The sequence below is a fragment of the Mobula hypostoma genome, chromosome 6 (genome assembly GCF_963921235.1).
Source record: "Mobula hypostoma chromosome 6, sMobHyp1.1, whole genome shotgun sequence".
NCBI lineage: Eukaryota > Metazoa > Chordata > Chondrichthyes > Myliobatiformes > Myliobatidae > Mobula > Mobula hypostoma.
The window spans coordinates 91,788,522-91,799,366 of NC_086102.1; the positions used below are offsets into that span (position 1 = coordinate 91,788,522).

The following is a 10,845-nucleotide window of genomic DNA, read 5'->3' on the forward strand; positions in this document are numbered from 1 at the left end:
AGTTAGTAAGTTAATTAGTCATTGTAAATTGTCCCATGATTAGGCTAGGGTTAAATCAGTGAGTTGCTGGGCATTGAGGCTCAAAGGGTCAGAAAGGTCTGTTCCATGCTGTATCTCTAAATAAAAAAATAAAGATCCCAAATCCTGTATTCAGCACTTTGATTTATGAAGGCCAATGTGTCAAAAGCTCTCTTTATGACCCTATCTACCTGCGATACCACTCTTAAGGAATTACAGATCTGTTTTCCCAGATTCCTCTGATCTACCACACTCCGCAGCGCCCAATGGATTCAGCACCAATCCCCGCTGCACACCACTAGTCACAGGCCAGTCAGTGAGGCAACCATCTACTACCATTTTCTGGCCTCTCCCACAAAGCCAATGTCAAATCCAATTTACTACCTCATCTTGAATACCAAATGATTGAAGCTTCTTGACGTTGCCAAAGCCCTTGCTAAGGGCCATGTAAGCAACATCCCCTCCCATTCCCTCATCAATTTTCCTGCTAACTTCCTCAATAAAACTCTGTAAGATTGGTTAGACATGACCTGCCACACACAAAGCAACGTTGACTATCCCTAATTAATCCCTGTCTATCCAAATAGTTATATATCCAGTCTCTGAGAATACCTTCCAGTAACTTACCGCTAATGATGACAGGCTTACTAGCCTATAATTTAGAGCCTTTCTTAAACAACGGAACAACATGAGCTATCCTCCAATCCTTTGGCACTTCACCCATGGCTACGGACATTTTAAATACCTCTGCTAGGGCCCCTGCTATTTCTGCATTAGCCTCCCACAAGATATAAGGAAAACACTTTGTCAGGCCTTGAGTATTTAGCCACCATAATTTATTCAAGACAGAAAACATCTCCTTCTCTGTAAACCATATACAGTCCATGACCTCACTACTATTGTGCCTCACTTGTATACACTCTGTGTTCATCGCCCAAGTACAGATACAAAACATCAATGTAATATTTTGGCTTCTGATGTCCAAGTGGACCAGATTCGTCCATTGCTATCCTTTTGCTCGTAATATATCTGAGGAATACTTTAGGATTCTCCTTCACCTTGTCTGCTAGAGCAAACTCATGCCTCCTGATTTCCTTCTTGTGTTCTCTTGCATCATTAGTTCCTTCCTGCCTATACCTGCTATGCACCTCCTTCTTCTTCTTAACCAAAGCCTCAATATCTCTCTAAAACCTAGGTTCCTTAAACCTGTTATCCTTGCTGCTTATTCTGACAGGAACATACAAACAATGTACTCTCAAAATTTCATCTTTGAAGGCCTCCCCCTTACCAAGAACACCTTTGCCAATAAAAAGCCTGTCATAATCCAGACATGCCAGATCCTTTCTGATGCCATCAAAATTTACCTTTATCCAATTTAGAATCTCATCCAGAGCACCAGACCAATACTTCTCCATAATAATTATTTGGAAACTAATGACATTGTGATCACTAAATCCAAAGTGTTGTTTTTTAAACAAAATAAACTTTATTCATAATGAAAAAATATTTACATAAACCATTCAATGGCTTTTCATTCTTTACATTTATAGTCAATGCTTTCCATACTGTTCTATTACATTCATACACATCAAGATCCAGTATTGCATTCCCTCTAGTTGGGACCTCTATATATTGATTAAGGAAACTTTCCTGAACACATATGAGAAACTGTATCCCATCCAACCCATTTATAGTAGGAGAGTCCCAGTGAACTGTCTGCAATCTCTCAACAAATTTTTCCTCTGAATCCTGCTGACTATTAGGTGGTCTATAATATAATCCCATTAATCTGGTTATACCTTCCTTATTCCTCAGTTCCAACCATATAGCCTCAGTAGGCGAGGCCTCCAGTCTGATCTTTACTGAGCACTGCCGTGACATTTTCCCTGACTAGTAATGCCATCTCTCCCCCTTTATTCCCTCCCTCTCTATCATGTTTAAAGCAGTGGAACCTCAGGACATTGAGCTGCCAGTTCTGCCCTCCTGCCACCAAGGTCTCATTCATGGCTACAGTGTCATAATTCCACATGCTGATCCACGCTGTAAGCTCATTCACCTTTCCTACAATACTCTTTACATTGAAATAGATGCACTCTGAACATTATTTAAGATACCACGGTAATGTAGTGGTCATGATAATGCCTCAACTCTGCCCAACGCTATTACAGCCCATGGCATTCTGGAATATGGAGTTCATTCCAGTGCCATCTGTAAGGAGTTTGTTCCCCTCCTCCACCACTCTCCTTCATCTGGTGGAACTGGTCCTTACATTAAACAATTTCTCTTTCAGCTCCTCCCACCTTCTCCAAACCCAAGGTGTAGCCATGGGCAGCCACATAGGCCCCAGCTATGCCTGCCTTTGCAATGGCTATATGGAGCAGTCCATGTTCCAAGCCTTCCCTGGTAATGCTCCCTAATTCTTTCTGCAGTACATTGAGGACTGCATTGGTACTGCTTCATGCACCCATGTTGAGCTCATCAATTCCATCAATTGCCTCCAACTTCCACTCTGCCTTTGAATTCACTTGGTCCATTTCTGACACCCCTCTCCCCTTTTCCGATCTCTGTCTCCATCTCTGAAGATAAACTGTCAACCGATATCTGTTATAAACCTACTGATTCCCATGACTATCTTGGCAATACATTTTCCCATTATGTCTGCTGTAAAAATGCCATTCCCTTTTCTCAATTCCTTTGACTCCATTGCATTTGTTCCCAGAATGAGGCTTTCCATACATCAGAGATGTCCTCCTCCTCCTCCTTCAAAGAATGGGGTTTCCCTTCTTCCAGCATTGATGCTATCCTCACCTGCATCTCCTCCTGTTCCTGGACAAACACACTGGCATCACCTTCCCTCCACCTTAACAAGATCAGAGTTCTTCTTGTCCTAGTCTACCACTCCCTATGTCTCTGCATCCGACACATCATTCTGCACAGCTTCTACCATCTTCAAAGCGATCCTACCAGCAAACATATCCTTACCTCCCTCCTACAGCTCTCCACTGATTGCTCACTCTGTGATTCCCTTGTCCTTTCGTTCTTCCCCAATTATCTCCCTCCTGGCATTTATCCCTGCAAGTGTAAGAAGTACTACACCTGCCTATTCACCTCCTCCTTCACCTCCATTCAGGGACCCAAACAGTCCTTCCAGGTGAGGCAACACTTCACCTGTGAACCTGTTGGGATCGTCTACTACATCCACTGCTCCCAATGCAACCTCCACTACATAAGAGAGACCCAACATAGATTGGGGACCGAATTGTCAAACACCTCCACTTCATCCACAAACAGCGGGATTTCCCGGTGGCCAACCATTTTAATTCCAATCCCCATTCCCTTTCCAACATGTCAGTCCATGGCCTCCTCTTCTGCCATGATGAGGTACTTTCAGGTTGGAGAAGCAACACCTCATATTCTGTCTCGATAACCTCCAAACTGATGCATGAACATCGATTTCTCCACCTTCTAATTTTCCCCCTCCCTCTTCCCTCTTCTTAAATTCTCCAATCTAGACTCTTATCTCTTCTCCTCGCTGCCCATCACTTCACCCTGGTGCCTCCTCCTCCTTCCCTTTCTCCCATCACCACTCCTTCAGCAGGTCAGAACAATGGCACCTCCTTGACCTGCTGAGGTCAATGTCTTTTGTGCTTTAGGATAAGGAATTCCAGATGAGGGGAGATCTTACTGAAAGATATAAGATCCCAAATGGGCACAAGAGGGTAGATATTTCCACAAGTGGGAGAGTCCCAACAAAGGAATATAGTTACAATATGGGATAGTTATTTTAACCTGAGATGTTTGGGAATTTCCCCTTGCAGAGGATGGTGAATCTCTAGAATTCTCTATCCTAGAGGGGTGTGGTGGCTGGATCCCCGGAAACTGCCACAGAACAGGAGTTGAGGCCTGGGGTAGATCAACTATGATCATATTGAATGGTGGGGCAGGCTTGGTAGAATGAGCAGCCCACTCCTGCCCCTGTTTTCTTGTGCTCTTCTGGCCAAATCAGAATGGCATGTTCAGAACAAGAGGCTAACCTTAAAATTCAAGGTAGATAATCAGGGAGGTTCCAGGAATCATTTATGTACATATGGGCAAGGGAAAGACTGGGTTTAGACGATATTTCACAACAGAGATGGATAAGTTTCTTATCAAGGAAACTTATTGAAATTAATGGGACTAAAGTCAGTAGATGGAAACATAGATATGTAGAAAACATACAGCACAGTACAGGCCCTTCGGCCCACAAAGCTGTGCCGAACATGTCCCTACCTTAGAACTACCTAGGCTTTACCCATAGCCCTCTATTTTTCTAAGCTCCATGTAGCCATCCAGGAGTCTCTTAAAAGACCCTATTGTTTCTGCCGCCACCGGCAGCCCATTCCACGCACTCACCACTCTCTGCATAAAAAACTTACCCCTGACATCTCCTCTGCACCTTAAAACTATGCCCTCTTGTGCTAGCCATTTCAGCCCTGGGTAAAAGCCTCTGACTATTCACACGATCAATGCCTCTCATTATCTTGTACACCTCTATCAAGTCACCTCTCATCCTCCGTCGCTCCAAGGAGAAAAGGCCGAGTTCGTTCAACCTATTCTCATAAGGCATGCTCCCCATTCCAGGCAACGTCCTTGTAAATTTCCTCTGCACCCTTTCTATGGTTTCCACGTCCTTCCTATAGTGAGGCGACCAGAATTGAGCACAGTACTCCAAGTGTCAGTATTACAGTTGAACAAAGGGAACTATGGTGCTATGAGGGAAGAGCTGGCCAAAGTTCAATGGAACAATACCCTAGCAGGGATGACAGTGGAACAGCAATGGCAAGTGTTTCTGGGAATAATGCGGAAGGTGCAGGATCGGTTCGTTCCAAAGTAGAGGAAAGATCCTACAGGGAGTAAGGGGAGGCCGTGGCTGACAAGGGAAGTAATGGACAGTATAAAAATAAAAGAGAAGAAGTATAACATAGCAAAGGCGAGTGGGAAGCCAGAGGATTGGGAAACTTTTAAAGAGCAACAGAAGGTAACTAAAAAGGAAATACGTGGAGAAAAAATGAGGCACGAAGGTAAACTAGCCAAGAATATAAAGGAGGATAGTCAAAGCTTCTTTAGGTATGTGAAAAGGAAAAAAATAGTTAAGACATAAATTGGGCCCTTGAAGACAGAAGCAGGTGAATTTACTATGGGGAACAAGGAAATGGCAGACGAGTTGAACAGGTACCTTGGATCTGTCTTCACTAGGGAAGACACAAACAATCTCCCAGATGTAATAGTGGCCAAAGGACCTAGGGTAATGGAGGAACTGAAGGAAATTTATATTAGGTAGGAAACGGTGTTGGATAGACTGTTGGGTCTGAAGGCTGATAAGTCCCCGGGACCTGATGGTCTGCATCCTAGGGTACTTAAGGAGGTGGCTTTAGAAATCATGGATGCATTGGTAATCATTTTCCAATGTTCTATAGATTCAGGATCAGTTGCTGTGGATTGGAGGGTGGCTAATGTTGTTCCTCTCTTCAAGAAGGGAGGAAGAGAGAAAACAGGGAATTATAGACCGGTTAGCCTGACGTCGGTGGTGGGAAAGATGCTGGAGTCAATTATAAAAGATGAAATTATGACACATCTGGATAGTAGTAACAGGATTGGTCTGAGTCAACATGGACTTATGAAGGGGAAATCGTGCTTGACTAATCTCCTGGAATTTTTTTGAGGATGTAACTATGAAAATAGACAAGGGAGAGCCAATGGATGTAGTGTACCTGGACTTTCAGAAAGCCTTTGATAAAGTCCCACATAGGAGATTAGTGGGCAAAATTAGGGCACATGGTATTGGGGGCAGAGCACTGACATGGATTGAAAATTGGCTGGCTGACAGAAAACAAAGAGTAGCAATTAACGGGTCCCTTTCAGAATGGCAGGCGGTGACCAGTGGGGTACCGCAGGGTTCAGTGCTGGTACCGCAGCTGTTTACAATGTATATTAATGATTTAGATGAGGGAATTAAAAGTAACATTAGCAAATTTGCCGATGACATAAAGCTGGGAGGCAGTGTGAAATGTGAGGAGGATGTTATGAGAATGCAGGATGACTTGGACAGGTTGGGTGAGTGGGCAGATTCATGGCAGATGCAGTTTAATGTGGATAAATGTGAGGTTATCCACTTTGGTGGTAAGAACGGGAAGGCAGATTATTATCTAAATGGAGTGAAGTTAGGAAAAGGGGAGGCACAACGAGATCTAGGTGTTCTTGTACATCAGTCACTGAAAGCAAGCATGCAAATACAACAGGCAGTGAAAAAAGCTAATGGCATGCTGGCCTTCATAACAAGGGGAATTGAGTATAAGAGCAAAGAGGTCCTTCTGCAGCTGTACAGGGCGCTGGTGAGACCACACCTGGACTACTGTGTGCAGTTTTGGTCTCCAAATTTGAGGAAGGACATTCTTGCTATTGAGGGAGTGCAGTGTAGGTTCACGAGGTTAATTCCCGGGATGGCGGGACTGTCATATGTAGAAAGATTGGAGTGACTGGGCTTGTATACTCTGGAATTTAGAAGGCTGAGAGGGGATCTTATTGAAACATATAAGATTATTAAGGGATTGGATACGCTGGAGGCAGGAAGCATGTTCCTGCTGATGGGTGAGTCCAGAACCAGAGGCCACAGTTTAAGAATTAGGGGTAGGCCATTTAGAACGGAGTTGAGGAAAAACTTTTTCACCCAGAGAGTGGTGGATATATGGAATGCTCTGCCCCAGAAGGCTGTGGAGGCCAAGACTCTGGATGCTTTCAAAAAAGAGATGGATAGAGCTCTTAAAGATAGCGGAATTAAAGGTTATGGGGATAAGGCAGGAACAGGATACTGATAGTGGATGATCAGCCATGATCACAGTGAATGGCGGTGCTGGCTCGAAGGGCCAAATGGCCTACTCCTGCACTTATTGTCTATTATCTATTGTCCAAATGGGGTCTGACCAGGTTCCTATATAGCTGCAACATTACCTCTCAGCTCTTAAACTCAATCCCACGGTTGATGAAGGCCAATGTACCGTATGCTTTCTTAACCACAGTATCAACCTGTGTAGCAGTTTTGAGTGTCCTGTGGACTCGGACCCCAAGATCCCTCTGATCCTCCACCCTGCCAAGAGTCTTACCATTAATACTATATTCTGCCATCATGAGTTAAACTTTTGATGAGCTATCACCCAATTAAATATTGGGATGTTGATTGAAGCATCCCAATTAAAGTTGGGATGCTGACTGGTCTTCCCTGTTCCCAAGTCCCCAAATGCAGGTGTTGGAAGCCCATTTCTCTGCACCTTCTTCATACTTTCAGAGAAAGAACCACAAGATATAGGAGCAGAATTAGGCCATTTGGCCCATCGAGTCTGCTCCACCATTTCATCATGGCTGATCCATTTTCCCTCTCAGCCCCAGTCTGCTGCCTTCTCCCCGTATCCTTCCATGCCCTGACTAATAAAATGCTCAAATGAAGCCTGTGTGCAAGCTGTACACCGCTGTGACTGCTGCTCAAGACACAGTTAACTCGGCTCTTGGATTTTGTCTTTGCACAGCACAGAAACCGGCCCTTCACTCCACAGTGTCTGTGCTGAATACAATGGCAAATTAAACCAAATCCCTTCTGCCTGTGCATGTTCAAGGTAGATCACCAGGAAGGTTCCAGGAGCCATTTCTGTACCTATGTTCCGTATCCCTCCATTTCCTGCATGTTCATGTGTGCATATAAATGCCACTATTGTATCTACTGCTATTACATCTGGTAGTTCATTCCAGGCATTCTAGTACTTGACATTTCTACCCAAGTAAAAGATTCTCTCACTACTCTACTCTATCCATGCCTCATAATTTTGCAAACCTTTAACAGGTCTCCGACACTCCAGAGAAAACAACCCAAGTTTGTCCAACCTTCCCTTATAAAGTCTTGCCCTCTAATCCAGTCAGCATCCTGGTGAACCTCTTCTATATCTTTCCCAACATCCATGTCCTTCTAATAATGGGGCTCCTAGAATAGTGTACAATGCTCCAAGTGTGGACTAGTTGAAGTTTTATAGCGCTACAACATGACTTCCTAACTTCTTATTCTCAGGTTCATAGGCAGTGTCACATACTCATGACTAAATGTGCAGAGTCTTCGTTTAAATAAACTATAAAGTGATACCAAAAAAAAGGTTAAATTGCAGTTTGCAACCTGGATATCTTGGTTCATCAGTGCCGTTAAATGCATGGTGTTCCTAGAGTGTACAATTATGCACAGTTACCAGTCTGAGATTCTTACATACAATAGTCTTTGTATAGTGCTTTAATTTCCTTTCTAAGAGCTGCCACTTGGTGCTCTGTGTGTTGAACCATGGTGACTGGCTCCTGAATGCGAAGAGTGCAGAAACAGAAAGGAAGCCAACATTTAGCCTCTGAGTGCTTCCTCTCACTACCGCTGTCCATTGCCTGGATAACATACAGAAGAATGGCATGCATTATTAGGTTGTACAATAACCCACAAAATCCTTCCTTTCTGAAAAGAAAACGCTCAAAGCTTTCCACTCTTTAATTTGCAATGTTAATTTGCCTTGAATTGCAGGCTCCAACAGACTCTGCCGGCTGGAAGGTCCTTTGTTGCCATGGACACCAAACAAATCCCACAGATATTGCAGCAGATCTTCACATCCACTCTGCTGTCAACAACCTAGGATTATCAGGGTAGGAGTGACGTGCAGCCAGGAGATGGTGGGAAAAGAAACACATGATTAATTTATCTTCATTTGCAGAACATCGCCAGGACCCATACAATGATACCGACACCCGCTCCAACACACTTAGCTGTTCATACCCTGTAGTTTGGAACAGAGACATGATGAGTGTCTGTAAACAAGCAGCTTTTCCACTCAAGGGCTCTCAGACAAACATTATAATGTCTTTTAATTATCTCTTTGTAAACTTACAAACTGATTGTTAAATTGTATATGTGCAATAGAGTTATGTTAAGCCCATAGATAATAGTCATAGTCATACTTTATTAATCCCGAGGGAAATTGTTTTTTGTTACAGTTGCTCCATAAATAATAAATAGTAATAGAACCATAAGTAGTTAAATAGTAATATGTAAATTATGCCAGTAAATTATGAAATAAGTCCAGGACCAGCCTATTGGCTCAGGATGTCTGACCCTCCAAGGGAGGAGTTCCCTTGTGGAGAATCAGTGGAGAAGTGGTTTTATATGTTCCAAAACAAAGTATTTATGGTGATTACTGTGATTACTCATTATAAAGCAGCAAGAAGTGTTTAGAAATCAGAGCAAGATGTGGATCCCATAGCAAGAAGAAAACTGCTGATGCTTCTGACGCATTCATGGACCTGGAGAATTATAGTTGCTTCCCCTGTAGTGATCTCTCAGCAGTGGTATTGATGTGGTTGTGAGAGGGAATAGGTTATAGGGAACTGAGGGATAGAATTGCTCGGAAGGCCTGCATAGACTCAGTGGGCTAAATGGCTTTCTTTTATGGTGTGAGGAAGTACAAAAGCACTCTCACTGCCAAGTCACTGCAGTGCTGAATGGAGTTACTGCTTAAACAAAACACAGTCAAAGTGTATATGAAGTTGAGGGTGGATGAAATATGTTGCAAAAAAATCCTTGCAATTGGACCTGGTCTCCATTGCCTCTTACTGGAAGGGAAAAGGACTTCCAGGCTTCAGAATGCAGCTCTGAAATGAGAATAGTGTCAAAGAAAACCAACTGCCATTCATCCAGATGCTCATGGTCTTCCTAATATTATCAAATTTGTTCAATGCCTGAAAACAACCATCTCCACTGTATGTAATCTGTAAAGAAAAGCAGGATGTAATTTAGATACTAATTGTGATTTCACAAAGCTAGATATAAAAAATATATTGGTTAAATTGTGACTTAATTCATGGTGTGTTAATAAACAACTTGAACTTTATTTTATCTCAGAAAGAATATTCAGTTCATTCACCCTGGGAGTTTTGATCATCTCATATGCAATGTAAACTCTGAAATTGGCAGCCAAGCTTGACCCAATGTCATTCTGCAAGTAGTTGACATACATGGAATTCTGTGGGTCATCCTTGCATCAGTTGGTGGTATTCTCAATTCTCCATCCAGAACCCCATGCACAGAAATACAGGTTGTCACTCCTGTACGGTGCAGAGAGTGCTGGGTGTCACAAGTGCTGTCTTTTGGATCAGATGATACACTGAGACTCTGTCTATGCCTTTGGTGGGTATAAAAAGATCTTCCAATTCTACTTCAGAAACCATAGTACTTTCCTTTGGTATCCTAACTATTGTGTTACCCCTTATTCAATATTGCTAAAGCAGGTTCCCAGTGTATAAACAAACTACATACTTCAAAAGTACTTCAAAGCAGAAAATTCTTAAAGATTCAGCAGGTCAGACAGCATCTACAAAGAGAAAAACCAAGTTAGTATTTCAGGTCAATGCCCCTTCTTCAGAATTAGAAAATATTAGAAAGGAAACAAATTGTGTAGGAGGGAGAAGAGTGAAGAGCAGAAAGGAATTGTTTTTAAAAAGTACTTAACAGGCAATGAAGCACTTTGGAATCATTTGAATTTGTGAAGAAAGCAAATTTTGGTTTCTGTCATAGGAATATAAAACTATAGCACTTTCTCAGACAGATTTGTACAACTCCCCATCTTCTGCTTTGCCCTGAGTTCCTATTCCTTTAATGTTCTCCATTTTCATGGCTTTATGTTAGTCTTAGTGCTGTTTCTGCCATTATAATTGCTTAGTAGCTTGTATGCCATGCAAGAAAATCAATCAATCCAATCTTCCCCTTCAACATTTTAA

At 42.7% G+C, this 10,845-nt stretch overlaps 1 protein-coding gene across 1 annotated transcript in view; it reads left to right on the forward strand.

Annotated features, from left to right (window-relative positions):
• The window catches only part of vwa8 (von Willebrand factor A domain containing 8), a 485,234-nt gene extending 475,273 nt beyond the window's left edge, over positions 1 to 9,961 (forward strand). Inside the window, exon 45 of the mRNA XM_063051192.1 lies at positions 8,600 to 9,961. Within this exon, the coding sequence (XP_062907262.1) occupies positions 8,600 to 8,708 (109 nt within the window). The 3' untranslated portion in view covers positions 8,709 to 9,961. The remainder of the gene's footprint in view (positions 1 to 8,599) is intronic.
• The last annotated feature ends 884 nt before the right edge of the window (positions 9,962 to 10,845 follow it).